We start from the raw sequence: 21975 nt of genomic DNA on the forward strand, positions 1-21975 counted from the left end.
TCGGTGACAATAAGGGTTCTGCAACCTGCCTATCATGTTAATTGTGTATTATTAGAGGCCATTAATCTGAGGATTATTAACATGATGGATTTTTAGGCAATCGCCTTGTGGAAAACTTTAATCTGAAGATCAGTGATCTACATCAGTAGGTGTTTGATGTGTTAAGAAAGAATAAGCTACTCGTTTTTACCTAGTGGATCCCCAGGGGATATCGCGGAATCTTCATTTTCCGAGGCGATGGATCTTCAGTTCTTTGCAGGTAAAAGGGGATATTTGTGGAGGGCTATGGAATGCCTTCTGGACATGTGCTGGCAGAGAAGTTCCGAGTTGTGTAGAACTCCAAGAGTTCTCTCTCCTGGGTTCTCAGTGAAGGCCCGCTTGTTCTCTTGCGTGTGGTTTATTTGACCATGCAGACATTTATTCTCTTTCTGTTAAGTAGCTGAGATAGTTACCTCCTGTCTCCTGGTGTTGTATCTGGGACCTGTCTTTTCTTTCACTAAAGACCACCAGTCATGATTGCCGATCCCTCAGAGAGTGGGAGGTGGGTGTGTCCACAGCATCATAGGAAGTTAGCAAGCAGGGCCCTCTGAATGGTGATGTTCTGTTTAATCATTTGGGGTCGCTTGCAACTCAGGGTTGGCTCTCTGGCCATGTGGGATCAGCTTTCAGAGCTGGAAGGAGCCTCCACTGGTAATCCTGTCCAGGCTGGGCCCTTCTGTCTGCAGTTTTTGGGCACCAAGGTCTTTCAGGTTAAGGAGATTTCTGCATGGGTCCAGCTATGGGGAAGGACTGGCCAAGGTCCGAGGGGTTGGGGAATGTATGTAGCTGATGACACTCTTGCCTCAGTTAGGCCCTGCTCTGATCTTCATGAAAATGGGAGTTTCAAGAGAGAGAAGCAAGTAGAACTATAAAGAAATAGGAAACTTGGGTCCAGGAGCATCAGACGAGAGGCAAAGTCAACTCATGTGGCCCGAAGCAGGAAGCTGCAGTGAGCCCCAAGGGAACAAAAGGGCTTGAAATCTGGACATGAGTTTTGCCATCACAAATATGGGAGTGGTGCGGAGGTAGAGGAGGCTGGAGATGAAGAAAGCTGACAGAGGCATTTTGAAGACGGAAATAGCATAGCATGTGCAATGAGAGGGTGTGCAATGTCCCAGGTGCTGAGGGTCTTTAAACATTTACTCGGGGTGGGGCCATGTGCATGGCTGGCCATATGCCCTGAAAGAGGAGCAGGGTTCCATTGCTTTGATGGCCCCCACACCAGGATTGTATGTGTCATGTCACCTGGCCTGGGCACATACAAGCCTGGTGGAGTTTCAGGTAGAATCATGTCAGAAGTAGCAATAGCAAGCTGGGCACGGTGGCTCATACCGGTAATCCCAGCACTTCGGGAAGCCAAGGTGGGCAGATCACAGGTCAGGAGTTCAAGACCAGCCGGACCAACATGGGGAAACCTTGTCTCTACTAAAAATACAAAATTAGCCATGTGTGGTGGTGCATGCCTATAGTCCCAGCTATTCAAGAGGCTGAGGCAGGAGAATAGCTTGAACCCGGGAGGCAGAGGTTGCAGTGAGCTGAGATCATGCCCTGGCACTCCAGCTTGGGCGACAAGAGTGAAACTCACCCCCCTGCCCCCCCAAAAAAAAGAAGTAACAATAGCAGTGACAGTAGTACTTGTGGTGGTAGTATTATGATCTGTATTCTTTAAATTTTTTTTAATTTTTAAAATTTTGTGGTTTTGTTAAGAGACAGAGTCTCCCTCTGTCACGCAGGCTGGGGTGCAGTTGTTCAATCATAGTTCAATGTAACCTCAAAGTCCTGGGCTGAAGATGTCTTCCTGCCTCAGTCTACCACCTACCACCATGCCTGGCCAATTTTTTTTTACTTTTCTGTAGAGATGGGGTCTCACTGTGTTGTCCAGGCTGGTCTCGAATGCCTGGGCTCAAGTAATCTTCCTACTTCAGCCTCCCAAAGTCCTGCAATTACAGGCGTGATTGGTATCACTGTGCTGGGGATCATGATTCGTATTCTTTACTTGGCTCTCATTTACTCACGTAACAGCCCTGTGAGGTGGACAACTTTCTCCCCATTTCACAGTCAGAGGCACAGAGGGAAGCGCATGGCCCAGTGTCACCCTGGGTGTCTGCAGCACAGCTGGGATCATCCTCCACCTGGCCTGGTTCTCAGCCGTGTTTTTCCCCACTCCCCGAAGGATCTCGTCTTGATGAAACAAGGGCAAGTGGGGGGCTGTCCGCTGAGCTGTCCTGTTTGCTGTGATGGGAAATCTCTCAGGGAGTTTACCCAGAATCATTCTCAAGCTTAACTGACCCCTAGCTAAGATCCATCTGACGTGGCTCTTGGGAGCAGTCGGTCAATGGAACCATCTGGAGTCTTCTGATTTGAGTTTCGAAAGAGAGAGTGAGCAAAGTACTTGTAACTTAGGAGAGCAGTGTCCTGGAGACAGGCTTTGGCCAGATGGCCTGTCTTGCCATGGAAACCCTGGAGTGAACGCTGGGGTGGTCGAGCCAGCCAGCCCTTCCCGGAGTGTGGGACCAGGAGGGAAGGTCTCTGTCCTTCTCCTTTCTCAGCCTTCCTTTCCTGAACCCCATTGCAACCCCCAGGTGTGGAAAGTGATGCACTTCCACCTGGCCTCCCTGTCCAGCCTCTGGCAGAGGGAAGACTTGTCAGATGCTGGAATCAAGGAAGGCAACCTAGTGATCAAGCCAGGCTGAAACCACATGCCTGCATAGCAGGCGAGAGGGCAGATCGCAGAGGCTGCCCCTTGGTGGGCCTGGACCTGATGCTGGAAGGCAAGAGAGTCCAGTCTGCTGTGGTCAGCAGCAATGAAGGGCGGGGCTGCGGGCCAGGGGTAACCCTTCCCACCCACACCCACATGCCCATGTGTGGAGTTGACATTCTGCCCAGATGGGGAATTCGGTCTCCCTCTTTCTCCTGCTCTTGGGTAGCGTTGGCTTGCACATGCAATGTCGGTTTATTGCGGCATCGGCAGCATTGTCGAAGGGGGACGTTGGTGGGTATCTGGGTAAATAAGTATAAATAGTTTTCTTTCTGATATGTGACCGGATTATTTTCCAGTTGATTTCAAGCCCTGGCCCCAAGTGGCCCACAGATCAAAAAAAGATAAGGGTCAGTTACAAGGTTGAGCTCATTCTCCGTTGCCATGGCAACTGACCTCAGGCAACCCTCGGAGGACTACACCCAGCTCCCCAGGTGATGTTTTTACTGTCCACGCCATCAATCCCAAGCCTTTCAAAACTCAGACTGCCTAATTGTCAGGGCTCTGTTTTGAAGAGGCTCTGGGTCCCCCGTGGGGCCCGGTTCAGGCTGCTAGAGTTCATTTAGAAGCCTTTGTGAAACACTGGGGACCCTACGATGGGTCCCTCCTGGGCAGAACGGCCTGGGAAGGTGCCCCCAGAGGGAGGAGGAAGGGCACAGCCCATCCTCCAGCATTAATTAGGAAAATGTGAGCCCAAAATGGGGGCAGTGTGGTGGGCTGTGCCTTCAAGCCATGGCTGAGCAGTCTTGAGTGATGAGGACACTGGGGGGTGCAGAGCCTGGTGATGGGGGTTGGGGACAGCGGTGATGAGGGGATGGCTTTGGGGAAGTGTTAGCCACCCACCTTCAGAGTTTCCAGCAGCCTCTTCAAAGGCACTCGCATCATTTTCATCCCTGTAGTAATCACGGGAAATTATCTTTCATTGTTAGTTGATGATTTTTCAGTCTTTTGCAAAATGTGGACAAAAAGTGACGAGAAAACTTCCCGCCTTTTAAGAGATCCTTCCACGTACTACACTGGTCAAAGCAGTGGGACAGCTCTCAAACCCCGCTTCGGGACAGCAGGATTCCATTAAGATCAGTGTCCCTAAGCCCCTTTTATAGAGCTCACTGATTCTCAAGCCTTAATGGATGCCCCAAACATGGCAACACCTTTAAAATGCCGCAGCTCTGGGACAGGCCTGAGACTCTGCATTTCTCTCAAGCTCCTAGGTGCTGCCAGGACTGCTTGGCAGGGAAGTGAGTCCCCCTGGACTGCCAGGGCCGGGGGCGATGAGGCTCCCATGGCCATCCCGTCACCACTCATCCGCTCCCAGCTCTTGCCTAGCCTTTGACGGGGGATGCACCTCAGACCCTGATTTCTCCTATGATCCTGCCTGATCGTCACTCTCCCTTTCCCCTCAGCCTGACCTGGTTCACCACCTCATGGCATTTAATGACAGATCAATAGATAAACAACCTGATCTGGCTGCCCAAAAATTATCATCTGCCCTCCTCTATCTGCCCAGGGGTCTTTGTTTCTTACAGGAAACAAAGGACAGAGTCTCCCACCAGCCCAGGTTCCTAGCTCCTGTTCTGAGCTATTTGTAGTTACCTACTGGGATGGTGGCAGAGGGGTCCCCTCCTGGGGTCACCCTCACCTCACCCTCTTGCCTCCACATTTGCCGGGATGAGTGCCGGGGCCTCTGCTCCCATGCTGCTTTTCTCCAGGGACCCTGTGCCTTGCCCATTTGCAGTGTGTGTGTCTGAGCCCCAGGACCTCAGGACTGGACTGATACGAGGCTGAGCCCTTGCTGCTGTGAAGTGCCAGTCTGGGGTGTTTATTTCTCGGGCTGGCAGCTCGGTCAGGCAGCCTGTGCATTCCTTGCCTTGCTTTCACCTGCAGACACACTCGTGGAGAGAGGAGGCGCAGCCTGGACTGTCCCCTGCTGTCACATGGAGGGCTGCCTCCCCTTCCTCAGAGAAAGCCCTAGGCCCGCTGCTGGCAAGGGGACACCCAGGCTCAAACATGAAGATGCAGAGGGCGGCTCTGTCTTCCTTCTCACCAGGATTTTTTGGGCAATCAGGGAGCAGGGGTGGCTTTCTGGGTCCCAGGTTTTAAGTCTTGTGGCCATTTCTTGAATTTTCTAAAGCCAGAGAGGGCCGCTGCGGGTGGGGAACAGCAAGGCTGCTGTCCCGCCCTGCCCCGCCACCTCCCTGGTAGGGGCCCTGCCTCTCTAAGCATCCCTTCCTCTTCTGTCAGCTGAGGGAGCCCCTCCACGCCTGCGGTCTTAGGGGCAGGCTGTTGTTCTGTGGGGTTCCAGAAAGTGTTACTGGAGTTGAGGTTTTATAAGCCATGAATCCTGTGAGATTAGGGGTGACCACGAGGCATAGTGATGGCATTTACCAGCATCCACATCCCACTCCAAGCTCTGTGCTAAGTGCTTTATATAAATTGCCCATTTCCTGCTCATCAGACAGGAAATTTGGGTGCCAGATCCTGTTCTAGGCACTGGTGACATAGCAACGGGCAGAGCAGCCCTCATGGAGCTTATGTTACTCTGGCTGTGTGCCCGAGGGAGGGAGGGAGGGAGGGAGGGAGGGAGGGAGGAAGGGAGAGAATGAGAATGAATTAGACAATGAACTCTGTAATATACCAGGTGGTAGTAAGTGCTATCCAGGAATTAGAGGTGGGCCAGGTGCTGGAAAGGATGTGGGTATGTGCTGTGTTAGCTGGGCGTCTTGAGTAAGTCCTTTCTGAGGAGGTGTCCTTTGGACAGACCCCGGAGTGAAGTGAGAGAAGGCATGTGAGATGGTCTGGGCATCTCAGCAAGGGCAGATGTCCTGTGGCCGAAGAAGCCTGCTTGGCTGCCATACAAAAGCCCTGTAATGATGCTGCCTATTTTCTAGTGACAGAAGCAGAAGCTCAGAGAGGCTAAGTAACTTACTCAAGTCTACACAGCGGGTGAGTGGTGGAATGAGGGCTCAAACCCAACCCGGCTCTAGCTTTTGTGTCCTTCCTTGCCACGTCCTGGATGTAGGTGGCTAGTCATGTCCCTTGTCAACACCTGGCAGCAGTCATTGGTCCTCTCCCAGACAGGTGTGTGCATTAATGATGCCACTCTGGGGTCGGCTTTCCTGAGGGGGGTTCCTGCTAAGAGAGGGGGTAGGCAGGGACCATCCGTTGTGGCTGGAGCAGGTCACGCATAGTGCACAAGAGGCTGAGAACAATGCCCCGTCCACACCCCGCTGCAGCCCGCCGCTTCTCCCTCCCAGGCAGCAAATTATGGCCTCCGAATGTGTGCCCAGGCCTGCCTTTGACATCAGTGGGGCCCACCTGAGCTTCACCTTCAGGATTCTGATAATCAGCTCTCTCTCCTCCCGGCTTCCCCCAAGACCCATATGGAAATAAGTATGTGTCTGCCAGGGATCAAATGCTTTTGGAGACAAAAGTCGGTACCAGGGACATTACAGGGAGCTATCATCTCGGCACGATGCTCTTCCACAAAGCCCTCTGCTCCTCTTTTGGGCTGACACAGTTTCAGCCTGAAAGGTTCCAGCAGGCTGACTTGGTTTTAAGCAAAAGCACATCCTATTATTTTTTTGAGAAATGAAGTGTAAAATTAACACTTATTATTCCTGAGCAGAGGAGGGAAAAAGGAGAGACGGGGACTTTGGGATTTTCGTGCTTGCCAGGTTGTTTGTTTGGCAGTTTGGGTTTTTATTTATTTTTATTTTTTAAAATTATAATAAATCAATAGATTTCCTCGTACCAGCCTCGACTGATGGGGAACGGGAGGCAAGATCTGAATTTCAGCAGGTGAAATCTGCATTTCACTTTATAAATGAGCGGGGCTGCATAATTCACTTGAGTTGTGTGGGTCTCTCTTATGGATGCCTGTCATGTGCTATATAAAAAAAAAAGGCACTGAAAAGGAAGGGGAACGATCGTGCGTCTTAACTCACAAAATCCTCCAGTCCCCACGCCTGGGCAGAGGGGCCTGCGGGCTCCCAGACAGCTTTGTCATTCTTCTCCAAGGTGTCGGCCAAGCACCAAGCCATCTTATATAATTCGGGAAAGTGATTCTCAGAGGGTGCCGCTATCTGTGGACCCTGCATCTTGGGATGGAACAAGAGGTTGTCAGCACCTGCGGGGTGAGAGTGATGGTGCTAGCCAATTCTATCAATATCCACGGGCTGGCTCGCATTGGGTCACCGGCTCGCAAAGGAGTGTTTGTCACGCTAACTAGGGCAGCCCCTCCCCGCCCTCTCCACCTCCCCGGCCCTCCCCCTGTTTTCCTGGATGGTTTCATAGGCAGAGGTACACGTAATGGACACCCAAGGGAGTACCTCGAACCCCTCCAGTGGGGAGAAGGCTTGTCTTCAGAAAGATTTGCAAATCAAAAGGTCTTGCCTTGAGTGGGAGAGAGTCGCAGCTCTGCGGGAACCCCTCAGGCTTTATTCCACCCCCTCCCTTCACTTTTACTTTTTGCTTGTTTTATTTCTCCTCCCCTCTTTCCCCAGGTTTGACTCTTAAAACACTGTGGGGAGAGAGAGAAAAGGGTCCCGAGACACACAGTGGTCTGCTGGGCTCTTGATCTAATTAGCCCGGAACCTCACTTTGACACTGGTTTGGGGCTGTGATCTGCGGAAATGGTGGTTGTTTGGGCCCTGGACGGCTTGCAGCTCTGGGACTGCCTGACTGTGCACATATTTATGAATGTGGGCGCTGGGTGTAGCTGCAGCTATGAATCAGGGGGGACCGGCTGATGAATTGCTCGGCACTCGGAGAACGGAAAGTGACTGTCAGACATGATTTCTCTGATTTATAAGTTGCAGGAGGCTTCTTTGTCCTCTCGGTGTTTGTGTATCAGATGGGCACGTCGCCATTCACAGCCAAGTGGTTAAAGGGCCCCGCTCGGCGGAGAGCAGTAAATCCTCTTTGCCATCTCAGCCCCCAGGGCCCCTAGCTGGGCCGGAAAGAGAGCCCACCCAGCCTGGGGGCGTATTTCCTCTGTGAGTATTTCCGAGCCCCTCCAGCACGGGAGCCCAGGAGCCCAGGAGGGGCCTGATGCTTTGGGGCCACAGGAGGAGAAGACATCGTCCATGCCCATCACCTAATTGACAGGGTCAGAAAGACCGACATGGTTTCATGAATCAAGGATTATTGTGCCCAGTGCGGGGGGTAGTCATGTGTGTGCGCATGCACATGAATTGGAATAGTCAGGGCAAGGTGCCTGGAGGTGGTGTACGATGAGGGGATACATGCATACAGGGGTGGTTTTGTATCCACTTCTGCACCACCCCAACCTGCTGTGTTACTTGAGCAAATGGTCTAATCCCCTGAACCCATTTCTTTTTCCCAGAAATGCAGTTTTCCAAACAAGCTGGGTTATTTCTGAGATTCAAATATGTTACAAACTATTATTACAGAAAACTCTGCACAGTTGTCAACTTCACATACCCCCTCCCTCCTTAATGTCCAAGGGGCATCCTCATTCTAATAAGGTCACATGTAAGGGTGGTGTCTCTTTCATTACTTGAACCTACACCCCGTGCCAGACACTGGGCAATGTTGTTTGTGCAGGGAGCAGGGGATGCATTGGGGGTGTCTTGCAAGGCAGCCCTCAAACACTGGAGGCCATCTCTAATTATGATGAAAGTCTCCCCAAGGGAGGCGGAGGACGTGTGTGGGGCCTGCGGGGCGAGTGTGCTGAGCCCGCCCTGTGTCCCACAACTTGTCAATGAATTCCTTTTCCGCTAGTATAAATGGAAGAGCTGTTTCAGTCTCTGTCGGGTGCATGTGGCCTAGTTGCCAGGGCTCCAGGGGCATGACAAACACCCGGTAGATTCCAGCCAGTGGGCTATGTGGGGCAGACCCACCTGTGCGCGCACGTGCGTGCGTTCGCTTCTGTGGAGGGATACCTGCAGGTGTGGAGGATGGCTGGGCCAGGGGGAATGCCTGCTGTCTCTGCCAGCCCCTGCCAGGGCCTGGGGACCCAGGGACTCACCAGGAGCCCCAGCCCATCTGTGTTCGTGACTTGCCACCGGCAGAACCCCTCCACTACCTAATTCTTGCCTTTAAGGGCAAATCAGAGCACCTGGCACCTTCAGTGAGGCTGGTTCCCTGGGGGAACCCAAAGGGGAACCCGTGTCCTTGGCTGTCCCAGATAATACTCTCACCAACACTGACATGCCTGGCAGTAAACACTTATTGAACACTTGCTGTGTGCCAGGGTCTGTTTGAGACTTCTGTGTGTGTATTAGCTCATTTAATTCTCATAGCAACTATCAGAGGAGAGCAGTTATAGAGTGTTTCAGACAGAGAAAACCAAAGTCCAGAGAGGTTGTATGACTTGCCTAAGATCACCCAGTAAGTGGCAGGGCTGGATTCCAGCCCCAGGGTGATGTGAGGCTGAAACCAGGGGATTCCCCGCCCCCCCGCCCCACTGACCCCTGGGCCCGTCTGTCCTCCTGCAGCCTGGGAGGCAGGGAGGATAGGCTGTCCTCATCTTACTGCACGTGAGCTGGCACCCACGGCATGCTATGTGGGGCCAGGGAGCTAGAATTTGAACCTGAACCCGGTGCTGCTTGATTCTGGATGAGGGCACCAGAGCTCTGAGCCTCCTCGACTCTGTCCCCTGACACCTTTGGGTGAAGGCTTGGGGTCTCAGCAGCTCCCACATGGGGAGATGGAGGAGCTGTGTTCTGGTCTGAAGCAGGATGGCGAATTTGCCCATTGTCTATCATCCACTGTATAGATCATTTGTTTAAAAGAAAAGCAAATAAAAAGAGCGTTTGGTGCAGTATCTTCCATGCTGCCTGTCACTCTAGAAGTACAATCCTAAAGTCCTCTAGAGGCTGACAAGGCCCTTCTTGTGCATTCCTGTGGCCTCTGACCTCACTCCTGGACCTCTGAGCTCAGGCACTCTGTTCTTATGCTGGGCTTTAAGCCTGCTCGGCACAGCAGGGACCCACCTCAGGGCCCTGCCCCCGCCTCTCTCCTGGAGTGCTCCAGCCACAGACTGACATCACCTGATGCTGCATTGTGTGCTGATGATTTTATTTATCATCTGTCTATTCCACCACCAGAACCGGGAGAAAGACACCATTTGTTTAGTTGCCTAAAAAAATCCTTAGAGCAAAGTTCCTGGCACATAGTACGTGCTCAATAAATATTTGATTGGAATTTTAAAAATCCTGGTTGGACTCGTTTCTCCATCTGGTACCCTATCCTGGGTGCCTCTGCACAGTGACACAGTCTTGGGACTCAAGCTGTTGACCGTGGCCCACATACCTGGCTGCTTGACCATTAGGAGAAATCACAGCAAATGGCACCTCCAAGGGCCAGATACTTGGAGCTGACCCTCTGGGGTCTGGAAATTTCTAGGGGCAAGGCCATACAGAGCCAGGATGAGTCTTGGTGTCTGCGGTCCCCTCACCAGCCCCGGTGCTGGGGATTGGAGTGGGGGTTGGCCCTGGGGTGTACGGGGGGGCCTCGTGGGTGCCTGTCTGGGGACATGGCATGCTGGTCACTGACTGGTCATGGGTTTTCCTTGCAGAGGAAGGCATCAACCATGAGTGTAAGCTGTGCAACCAGATGTTCGACTCCCCAGCCAAGCTCCTCTGTCACCTCATCGAGCACAGCTTTGAGGGCATGGGCGGCACCTTCAAATGCCCCGTGTGCTTCACAGGTAAGGTACTCAGCATGTGCCCCTCATGGGAGAGAGATGGGATACAAGAGCCCTGCCTTGTCATTGGAGGATCCCAGAGTGTGTTTCTTTCTCTTTCCTTGGCGGGCCTGGTGTAGCCCAGGACTCCATGGGGGATCCCCTGAGGGATTAACAGGCCGCTTGCCCCACGTCCTTCGATGCAGAGCTGACACACGCCCTCTTTCAATGCTCTCTGGCCTCTCCTCACCCGCAGGCTGGGTGGCACTCTCTCCTCGCCCTCTGGGCAGAGGCCGGAAGTGCTTTGTCCAAGCCAGCCTCAGCCTCTGCAGCAGTTTGCCCTTTCCAGGCTCTGTGTTTGTCTCCTGAGCCTTGAGCTCTATTCAGCATTATGTGGGGCTCCCAGCTGGGGAGCCTCAGCTTCACACATTCCTGTTTCCCCCTCTCCCCTGGCCTACCTAGCTTCCATCCGTGTTCCAGGATGCAGGGGTCAAGGGCAGCTCTGCCGGCCAAGTCCCCAGCCCGCAGACTGGCTGCCGGCCCAGGCGAATGGCTGTCCCAGCCCGAGGCAAGTCTCAGGGGCTCTGCTGGCCCCCTCCTGCTGCCCAGATGGCAGCCGGTGTGCGTGGGAGAGCCTGGCCTTCCCTGCCTCCCCCGACATCTGCTGTCTGCCACAGCAGGAAGCCCACCCTGGGGAGGATGCCTGGCGGGAGGGTATCTCTGAAGTGCTCACCTCCCAGACACACAGCTGCTCTGGGCCGCCTCCTGTGTGCGCCCAGGGCCAGGGCCACCTTGGGACTCCTGCCACCGGGAAGCTGGGACTAGACCTGCTCCATGCCAGGCCCAGGGGGTCCAGTGTGGGGCAGATCCCCCAAACACACACACCCCTGGGGCTCCCCAGAGTCCCTGAGCACCCTGATGCCTTCTTCCCCCTCATCTCAGGAGCCCCCACCATCTGTCACTGTCACACTCTGAGGCTGGCACTGAGGGTCCCAGCTGCCTGTCTGCCGACCCTGGATATGCGGGCCTCTGTGTGGGGGCCCGAGGATGCTGACAACAATAAAAATAGGAATTGGTGTTGGTTGAGCAACTTCCTGTACACGATCCTGTGCCGAGCTTGTTGAATTCGAGTCTAGGCTCTGCCACTTGCTAGTGGTGGGACCTTGGACAAGCCATTTAACATTCCTGGCACCTCAGTTTTCTCTTGTTTAAAATGGGGATCATAGCACCTGCCTTACAGGCCTGGAAGGAGTTCAGGAGCTCACCCCTGGAGGTGTCTGGCTGTTGACGATGGGGACGAGGACAGCATTCATTTGTCTGTGGCAGGCCATCTTTTAAGCACTTTATCAGTATTAACCCATTTGATCTTCCCAGCCACCTAGCCAGGGACATACTCTAATCTTCATTTTTTGAAGGATGAGATGAAGCCCAGAGAGGTTAAGTGAGTTACCCAAGGTTGCACAGCCGCTAAGTGCTGGAGCTGTGCTCATCTAACTCGAGCCTTCTCTAGTAGTCACTAAGAATGCTCCCAATAGCCCACCGTTTGGCCGAGTGCCCACACTACAGTGATCCCTGCCTTGGAGTGTTGTGGGGGCAGCTGCCACAGGAGGCTGGGCTGGTGTCTCCAGCTTGACCCCTGATGGCTGTGTCTGTGTCTAGTCTTTGTCCAGGCCAACAAGTTGCAGCAGCACATCTTTGCCGTGCACGGGCAGGAGGACAAGATCTACGACTGCTCGCAGTGCCCGCAGAAGTTCTTCTTCCAGACCGAGCTGCAGGTGGGTGCCCACGTCCGCTGCACGCCGCCTGATGCTCCTCGGCTGCCCTGTCAGCACTGAGGGTCTCAGGGTTGAGGAAGCTGGTAGGTTCTTGTACTGATGTGTCTGCAACCAGAGGCTGACCTCCTGACTGGCAGGCATGGAGTGCCAGTCCCCTGGCCTCTGCCAGCCCAACGTTCTCAAAAGAACCAACTGCCACCAGCTGAGCCTGGAGCAGGTGTCAGAAGCTTACATTTGGGGTGTTTCGTGGCACATCCTGTCTGCTCTTGGGGATTCCATTTCCCTACTTGTATTGTAGAATGATATTTGACTGAGCTGGGGTTCTGTGGCTAGGAGCCCATGATGTCTTTGTGGCTGGGTCCTGGGGCTGTGTGGAGATAGGAGTTAGGTCTGGGGCCTTGGAGCCTCCAGCCCTGCTCAGAAATGCCAGAAAAGTAAGAGTAGTGGGTGCTTGATTGCTCCAACTTGGAGGCAGTCACCAGCGGCCCTGAGACTGATGTGGCCCTCAGGCACAGGACAGGGGCCTCAGCCAGCTTTGTTGCATCCTCAGCCCCAGCCTGTGGTAGCTGCGAGGACCCTTGGGAAAGGAAGCTGCTGTGGCGGTCTTCCCCGGCATTTGCAGCCACCTCCCTTGGAATCCCATGGGGCCCCTTCTCACCTGTTACTGGTTTTTCCAAGGAACAAGATCTGTGCCCAGGTGAAACTGCTTTCTCTCCCACTGGTTTTTGCAGAAAATTCTTACAATGCTGAAGAGATCACATGCCCACCAGAAATGCTACTCACATACACAGAAAAATCTCACGTTCACTGGACCTGGACCGTAGCATCCCACACACAAAGGGAACGTGCATGCACGTAGCTCCCATCACATATGCGTACGGCCAGAGATGTCATTTACAAAGAGTAACTAACACTGCACCACACTGAGGACTACCACACACATGCAGCTCAACACTGCACCCCAAAAGAAGGACCACACTCATGTCCGCAGATAGGTCACACACATGCAGACGGCCATGCCGAAATGCCACGTAGCAAGGAATGGATCTCTCGGGAAGGATGCGGGTAGGTTAGGCTGCAATAAGAAACATCCTCTAGGTCTCTGTGTCCTCAACAGAAGGTTTATTTGTTGCCCATGTGATATATCCAAGCAAGTGATATATCACAGGGAAGGGACTCTGTTCATGATATTCACTCAGTGACCCGGGCCCACGGAGGGGCCGTGTTCATTCATGTTTCCATAGTCACTGAGGAAGGGAGAATAGGACGGTGGTGACTTCTGCACCAGCTCTTCAAGCTTCCCCTCGGAAATGATGCATGCCACTTTCACTCACATTGTATTGATTAGAGCAAGTCCCCTGGGCATGCCCAACCTCAAAGGGGGTGAGGCAGGGAGTGCCACTTTCTGCCTGGAAGGAGAGGGGAGCCCTAAGGACTCACGCACACCAGTTTGTTCCTCCAGGGTGGAACCCCCACCCAGCAGCGCCCTCCCTCATCCCCATGTCAGTATTGCACCTGCACGAGGCAATCTCTCACCCACCCAGGTTACAAGACGGGGGCCGCTCACCCCATGCAGCATCACTTGAATGGCCACAGTGTTGCCTGTCACTCTGAAGTTAGAGGGGCACAGCTGTGGCCTGTTGTAGGGGCCCCCTTCTTACTGTGCTGCAGCCCACCCACGCTGCCAGGCCTGGGCCTGCCTGTCTGGTGGTGGTGGTTGCCTGGAGGACATGCAAACAGGCCCATGGAGGGTGTGGGGGCCAGGGGGAGTCACCATTCAATGTCCAAGTCCTGTTCTCATAGGCTGGCGCCATGCCAGGGCTGGGCAGGCTGAGCTCAGGAGAGCCTGTTTCTTAGGGTGTTCATGAATGTGTGTATTGTGCATGAGGCCTTTATCCCATTGTCACAACGTGGGACAGAGTTATGAAACCGATTAGACAGTCCCGGGCCAGAGAGGGGGTTCCAATTCCAAAAGGCCACCGTTGAGCACGTGACCCTGACCATACCACTGCTGCCTCCCCATTGATCTGCAAATTGAGCTGATGTCTGTGTGCTTAGGACATGTGAGAGGACAGCTAGGCATTGGTGCCATCCAGGAAACCTCCCTGCCCATGTGCTGGCTGCGTGCCCTTTCCCAAGTGCAGTCCCTGCCGCCTCCTTATCCTACCTGCCTTACCTGCATGGCCCAGCTACCAAAATAGGCCCGGGTCCCCTGACAGAGGAAGCTTTTTATAGCCCAACAGGACAGGCGCCTTTTAAACCCATTAGTGCATATAAACTACGATTTACTTACACTTTGGACTTGCTCAGCTCCTGTGGGGCTCCCCTGCATTGTCCCAAATGCCAAAAGGTCTCTTCTCTGTTGGCCTTAAGATTATTCCCGGAGAATGTTTCCTGTCCTGACTGTTTTGAGCTTTGTCGGTGTCACTGGGCAGGGGCTTGTGAGCTTAGAGGTGGAGGGAAGCTGCTGTTTTCAAACCAGATCTTGCTTCCATCCCACCTATCTTGAGCTGTGGGCCACACTAGATCCCAGAGTGGTTCATGCAAGGTGGTGGTTTCCTGGGTCATCCTGTTAACCTTTGCGTCAGATCATCAAATACTGAGAGACTGCTAAATTACAGCCTTAACGAGTCACTATTTTCTGCAATTAATGATTTTAATTATAGACCATTTAAATGTGGAAGTGTTGTTGCAACACCAAATCTATGCAAATAATGGCTTTCGTTAAGTAACTTGAATAGCAATTTTCTGGTTTTTGAGAGGAGGGTTTTTCAGGCATTAAAGTGCTCACCATCCCTACATGGAGGCTGGGGCTGGAAGGCCCTGGTTGGGTGTCACAGACAGCTGTTTCTTGGGATGAGCTGGGGGTGTGGGTGGGCAGTGAGAGGTGAGGCCAGCTAGAGTTCTGCCTTTGCTGGTTTCTTGTGGCCATGTGTAATTTGAGGTCATGTACGGAACCTGGTATTTGCAGGCACAAGGGACTGTGGGCTGAGAGGTCTTGAGAAGATTCGAGGCTTAGGACTGAGCTCACTGCAGGAACAGAAAGTGCTGCTACAGGTTGGAGGTAGGATTGAACCACGGCAGGCTTGGTCTCTGTCAACATCGACATATCTCTCTCAGAAAGTAATGCTTTTTTAGGATGCATTAACAGGAGCACAGTTGCCAGTATGAGGGAGGTGTGAGTCCTCTTTGATTCCGAGTTCAGATGGGTTTTGCCCAAAAGACAGATTAATTCAAAGGAGTTTGGACAAACTGTTGCCCATTCACAATAGAAGGATTAGGAACACGAGAGGGAACTAGCTTTGCTGTCCAATTGTTTGAAGCACATATGTGGGGGACCCGTGATGTGCCAGGCCCTGTTTCTAGCATCTGAGAAGACTGGTGGAAGATGAAGAAAACCCACGGTGCCTGCATTCTAGGAGATTGACGGGCACTTTCCTATAAGAGCCAATGACATGAAAAAAATAATAAAACCAGATAATAGGCTAGAGCATGCTGGGGGTTGGAGCTGGACACTCCTTGGTGAGTGTGGTCAAGGCGGGCCTCCCTGAGGGGGTGGCGTGCAAGCTGAGGCCTGATGGTACAAGGCAAGATTGTATGGAAGAGAGCGGTGAGTGCAAAGGCCCTGTGGCCGCTGGAGCTACAATGACAGAAGGCAGAGTGCAGCAGAAGGACAGGGAGTTGGGGCAAAGGCAGTGGAGCCCAGATCACGGCAAGGTTTGCCGGACAGTGAAGGACTTTGGATTTTATCTCCATCGTGATGAGAAACCAAGCAGGGGACAGATATTATCTGATTTACATCCTGAATCAAAAGGTAAGAGGTTTGCTTTTGAGAGACATGGTTAAGAGAATGAAAAGTCACCAGATTGGGAGGAAGTATTTGCAAATCACATATCAAATAAAGCACTTGTATCCAGAATATATAAAGAACTCTCAAAACTCCATAATGAGAGGGGACACAGAACAACTGAAAATGAGCAAAGTTCTTTTGGCAGATGTCTCACCAAAGAAAAATGACCATCATTAGTCACTAGGGAAGGACAAGTGAAAACCACAGCCTGATGCCACCCACAAAAATGAAAAACTTACAGTGCTGAGAGTTGGTAAGGGTGGGATCCGCAGTCGCAAACATTGCTGGTGGCAGTGCAAGATGGTACGGCCACATGACAAAATAGTTTGTCAGTTTCAGCCGGACTCAGTGGCTCACATTTGTAATCTCAGCACTTTTGGAGGCCAGGGCAGGCGGATCATGAGGTCAGGAGTTCGAGACCAACCTGTCCAATATATGAAACCCCGTTTCTACTAAAAAATACAAAAATTAGCAGGGCGTGGTGGCACACACCTGTAGTCCCAGCTACTCGGGAGGCTAAGGCAGGAGAATTGCTTGAACCAGGGAGGCGGAGGTTGCAGTGAGCTGAGATTGTGCCACTGCACTGCAGCCCGGGCAACAGAGTGAGACTCCATCTCAAAAAAAAAATAGTTTGTCAGTTTCTTATCAAGTTAAATCTTCATTTACCGTAAGACCTAGCAATCCCAGTCTTACTGTTTACCCGAAAAAAAGGAATAGCAATTTTCTGGTTTTTCAGAGGAGAGTTTCTCAGGCACTGGAGTGTTTTTTGCACCATAACTCACGCTACATGAATGATGATAGCAGCATTATTTGTCATGGCCCAAACCGGAGGCCCCTAGTTGTCCCTTACTGGAGAATGGGTAGCAGATGGAGTCATGTGGTACATTTGTGCAGGTCACATGGTACATCCTCAGCAGAAAGAGGCAACTGCAGATACATGCAACAATGTGAATGAATCTTTTTTTTTTTTTTTTTTAAGAGATTGAGCCTGGCTCTGTCACCCAGGCTGGAGTGCAGGAGTGTGATCATGGCTCACTGCAGCCTCGACCCCATGGGCTCATGTCATCTTTATACCACAGCTTCCTGAGTAGCTGGGCCTGTAGGTGCACACCACCACACCGAGCTAATTTTTTAATTTTAACTTTTATTTTTAGAGATGGGGTCTCGCTATATTGCCCAGGCTGGTCTCAAACTCCTGGGCTCCAGCAGTCCTCCTGCCTTGGCTTCCCAGAGTGTTGAGATTATAGGCGTGAGCCACTGTCCCTGGCTCCATGGATGCATCTCAAATGCCACATGACAAAACCCAGACTCAGAAAGTTCCATGCTATATGGTTTTATTCACATGACATTCTGGAAAAAGGCAGAAAATATAACAAAGTAGAAAACAGACCAGTAGTTGTCAGTGGCTGCAGGTGGGAGTAGGGGGAGAAATAGGGGAGACTTTTTTTTTTTTTTTTTGCAATGGAACATCTGAGTTTCATGTACCTGTTGAGAAAGCCACTGATTTAGAATACTGCAATAATAAGGCTACCTATTGCTTTAAAGGAGTGTGCAGAGCTGGAGATCGATGTGTACACAGTTATTTGAAAGATTTTCTAAGTCTGCTTGTCTTCTGTGTACAGAAGTGAATTTTCGGAATAACAAATTTGGAAACTGTGGTTCCCTTTGTCATTTTTATGATATCGTTTCTGGAAAGATTGTTTGTCACTGGACACATTCAGAACCAATGACAGATGTTGATATACAGTACACTTACCTTGGAGGTCATGTATGTTTGTCTGCACATGGAAGAAATGGTTGAAAATAATGGGAGACCTATGCAGAAGTTATAAGTGCGTGTGGTCAGCACAGGGTATGTAGATTCCGAGGATACAAGTATCTTAGTGACGTAACTGTAACAAGATGTAACACAAGTTGTAGAGAGAATGGGGTTTGCAATGAACTTTTCCACTGTCCATGTGATCCTGGTTATGCGCCTTCAGATTGTGAGCCAAAAATATTACCACCGGGAGGAACTATTGATCGTGCGTTTTGGCTTATGGTAGAAAAAAGTGTACACTTGTTTCCAAAACGATGCACTGCTCCTAAAAACAATGGTCTTTCAATCAGTTTCTACATTTTTTACCTGTGCTCATCTTAATTGCTATTGTTAGTCTTAAATGGAATGAAATAAAGAGATTTTTGGAGCAAAGCGGGAGCAGTAAGCAGCAGATCCATCTCAGAAGACAGCAGTAGCAGCAACAGCCAGTCACGGAGTTAAAGTCACCCAGTGATCAAATCAAAGCCATAGGATGGAAGAAGGATATTACCAAGAAACTCCCCATTAACTGGCCTGATCTGGAAATGAAAAAAAAAAATTTCTCTCATTTTGTTATGGCTTAAAGCTTTCAATTTCACAAAACAAAATATGACTGAAAGCATGAAAAAAAAAAAAGAAAGAAATAGGAGAGACTCATGTTTGTCCATAGACCTGTACCCCTACCCACATACACACCCACCCGCGCTGACCCAGACAGTGGGGGATCCAATCTGACCTCGAGGGGCTTCCAGGAGTCTGTCCTGGTCTATTTAACCAGGAGAAGACTTGGGTGGATTGCCGAAGAAATGCAGAGACAGTTGAATTCGAGCATTTTAAGAATTTTGGGTGGAGGGGTTCTCATTGCTTCAGGTGGCCCCAAGACTTGGCAGTGGGCACCAACTCAGAACGTGGCTCAGGCATCACTCTCTGGAGTTGACTCAAGCAAGAAGGGGAATTAAGCTGTGGATGGATTTTGGATGCCAGGAGTAGGAAGCAATGTTGGGATTTTGGCGGCCCTGTTCCCAGAGCCAAGTGTCACTTAAATAAGGCAGCAACACTCTGTCTTCTCTGGGATTGCCTGGTCCCTGCCTCCTGCCTCTTTTTGGCTTTTATTGCCCTCTCTCCGTATCCTGACTTTCTGGGCTCCTCTGTACAAGAGGGAAGGTGGTCAAGGTCACCACAATTTCTGTTAGTTCTGCTGAGACAGACACCCTAGGTAGCTAACAGAGGGGATTTGGTGTGAGGACTGGTGACACAGGTAGGTAGAAGGAACACCCAGGAAACCCCAGAGATAGTGACAGCAGGTAGCAGCCAGCCCTCAAGCAGCAGGTGCTAGATCTCTGGAGGGGGAATCTGGTAGGGGAGCCCCAGGGCAGCTGTCCACCCTGCTCCAGTGAGCTGTGGGCAGAGGTAGGGCCATGCGGTACAAACTAGCAAGTTCAGGGCGCTGTTCAGGGAAGGGGTGCATGAGCTGGCTGGACACTGCGTGTTTGTAGTATGTGGGAAAACTGTCTCGAAATGGAAAGTCGTGAGGCCGTGTCGGTAGAAGTGTGCAGACAATGCACGTGTCTGAAATGCTGCCGAGAGTAAAGCAGGGAACAGCCGGCTCTCTGTGAGGGCAGCTCCGTGTTTAAAACCTTGCCCTGTCGTGCACGAGCCGTAAGCCTCAGTTTCCTTGTCTGTAAGGCAGGGGTGCGAGGAGTTGCTATGTCAAAGTTCAGTTGCAAAAGGCCCTTGGCACAGCGGCTGGCTCACAGAGCGCACAGCAAATGCTGCCTGTGATTGTTACTGACACTGACTTCTGGGCAGTCTGAGGATCAGATGGCTTTGGGGGTCTCCCTTTGGAGTTTGCTGTGCTTTCATTATTTCCGCCCAGAGTTTGAACAGAGAGACTCCAGGTCCTTCCTTGTGTGATATCCCACCAAGCCTCAGGGTTGTGGGCATAGGAGACCCCACATTGGGGCATGGGGAGGAACCAGGCGCCCAGAGCAGTGAGATGGGGCATAAAGGGCACAGAATGGAAGCCAGAGAGCCGGGGTTTCGGGTCCCCCTTCCTCTACTTCTCTGAGCGCCATTGGCCCAGGCTCTTTTCTTAGGACCCTGTATTTCTGGGCCATGCCCAGGCGCCATGGAGGGTGGCATGTAGATTTGACTGGGGTGCCAGACAGCCCACAAATGTCAGAGCTGTTGGCCTTGCATTCCCAGCCTCAGGCCTCAGCAGATGAAGGCCTGGGGCCCTGTTGGCCCCATGCCAGGGGTTAGCCAACCTGAGGGGAGGGGCAGCCTCTGCCCACCAGCACAGCTGTCTCTGCATCCCCATGACTACCTCTGTGCCCACAGATACTGGGCATAGATGGCACCTCCTTCTCTTCATCCTAAGAGCCTTGCTGCTTCCTTCATCCTCACTGCAGGGATTTCATGCATGAGGGTCATATGCGGCTTCCCAGCCATGCAGGGCTGGGCTTAGACAGTGGACAAGCTCCCCTGAAGTTGTACAAGAGACAATTCTGACGGCCTCCACCCGGGCCCTAGGTTTGTACTGTGGGCCAGGCTCTGTTCTAAGCACTTTCCGTGGATTATGTCAGCACGGCCCTATGAACTAGGTACTCTTATCCCCATTTACAGATACAGAAACTGAGGTTCTGAGAAGTTAAACGATTTGCCCAGGATCACTTGCAAATGGCAGATCTACATATAAAGCTGAATTGTCTTTGCCACCAAGGCAAACAGAAATCCTCCAAAGTTTAAATAAATTGCCATTTATATGAGCTAATAGATTTAAATGAGGCCTGCAGTGCTGAACTATAAAAAGCTTTCGTTGTCAGGGGACCCAGAAACTATTTTAGTAGTTGGGCCAAGCAGGTAGCACAAGCAGCAGTAACAGGGGATGCAAAAAAGATTGCTCCTGGGTGAGCCCAGGTGGGAATGCCGTGGGGCCTGTGAACACGGGGCCAGGGCTGTGCATGGCCGTGTTCGCCATGCTGCAGCTCGAGGCCAGGACCCTGCAAACCCTGTTCCTTGCAAATGAGCCTCAGGATGGGTTTGGCTTAGGCTGGGCTTGGAGAGAGGAAGGATTTGTTCTCATCATGGAGACAGGGGCTTCCTAAGACCTCAGGCTCCTGGTGCTGCCACTTTTCTCTCCTTTATGACTTGCTTGTTTCTGTCACGGGGGAATAAGACCTTCCTTGAACTAGAGAAAAGTCTTTTTAGATGTGGAGCTTCTGGGATCTCGGAGCTGAAGGGTGCACTGGAGTTCACAGCCTGTGGATGCATTCATGCACACAAGCACATGTCCTTGGTGAAGGCGGGTTTTAGGGTGTTGGACTCGCTCCACGCCCTGGAATCTTGACTCCCTCATTGACAAAGCCAGGGGCTGCAGGAAGCGATTCCATGAGCTGGGCCCACGGTGGCAAAGCGGCCAGCCCAGCGTTGAGCGGGCGCATTTAAAGGATTAGCTCACGCTGTTTGCTTGTGTGTGCCTAATCATGCTGCTTCCAGCTAAATGATTACAATTGATTAAAAGCAGAGCTAGGTATTCTAACAAGCATCCTGGAGCCCTTCTGATGGAGCGAGCTGGACTCTGCCAGGCTGGTTCCTGGTACCCAGCCAGGGGGAGGGCCCTCTGAGCCAGGGGCGGGGTCTCAGCTCCCTTGGGACCTCTCCTTCCTAGCTCTTGAGAACATTTGGTTCGGCCCTTGCCCTGATTCCATTATCCACTGAGTACAAACTTACTGAGTACCAACTTCCAGCGCCACCTCAGGGGCCTAAGACAGAGCTGGGAACAGGGAGATGGGGTTTCTGTTCTCATGGATCTGATATGCTTTGGGAGACACTGATGATAAGTCAATAAATATATGAACTAGGGGATTTCAGAGTGTGGGATTCTGAAGACAATAAAACACTGTACTGCGATGGAGAGTGGGGTGTGTGTGTGCATGTGTGCGTGTGTGTGTGTATGTGTGTGTTGGGTGGTCAGGCAGGGTGGCATTTCAGCTGAGTCCTGAAGGCTGCAGAGCCAGTGTGAGGAAAGCTGGGGAATCCTCCAGGACAGGGAAGAATCAGTGCCAAGTATTCGAGGCCCAAGCAGATTTGGGGTGTTCGTGGAAC

At 51.9% G+C, this 21975-nt stretch overlaps 1 protein-coding gene across 5 annotated transcripts in view; it reads left to right on the forward strand.

The window, feature by feature from the left end:
• Nucleotides 1-21975, forward strand: part of ZNF423 (zinc finger protein 423) — a 363648-nt gene that overhangs the window by 315459 nt on the left and 26214 nt on the right. For all 5 annotated transcript variants that reach the window (XM_074403307.1, XM_039461811.2, XM_074403317.1 and 2 more), the window contains 2 exons: nt 10338-10469; nt 12105-12220. In XM_074403307.1, coding sequence (XP_074259408.1) covers nt 10338-10469; nt 12105-12220 — 248 coding nt within the window. The remainder of the gene's footprint in view (nt 1-10337; nt 10470-12104; nt 12221-21975) is intronic.

The sequence above is a fragment of the Saimiri boliviensis genome, chromosome 1 (genome assembly GCF_048565385.1).
Source record: "Saimiri boliviensis isolate mSaiBol1 chromosome 1, mSaiBol1.pri, whole genome shotgun sequence".
Taxonomy (NCBI): domain Eukaryota; kingdom Metazoa; phylum Chordata; class Mammalia; order Primates; family Cebidae; genus Saimiri; species Saimiri boliviensis.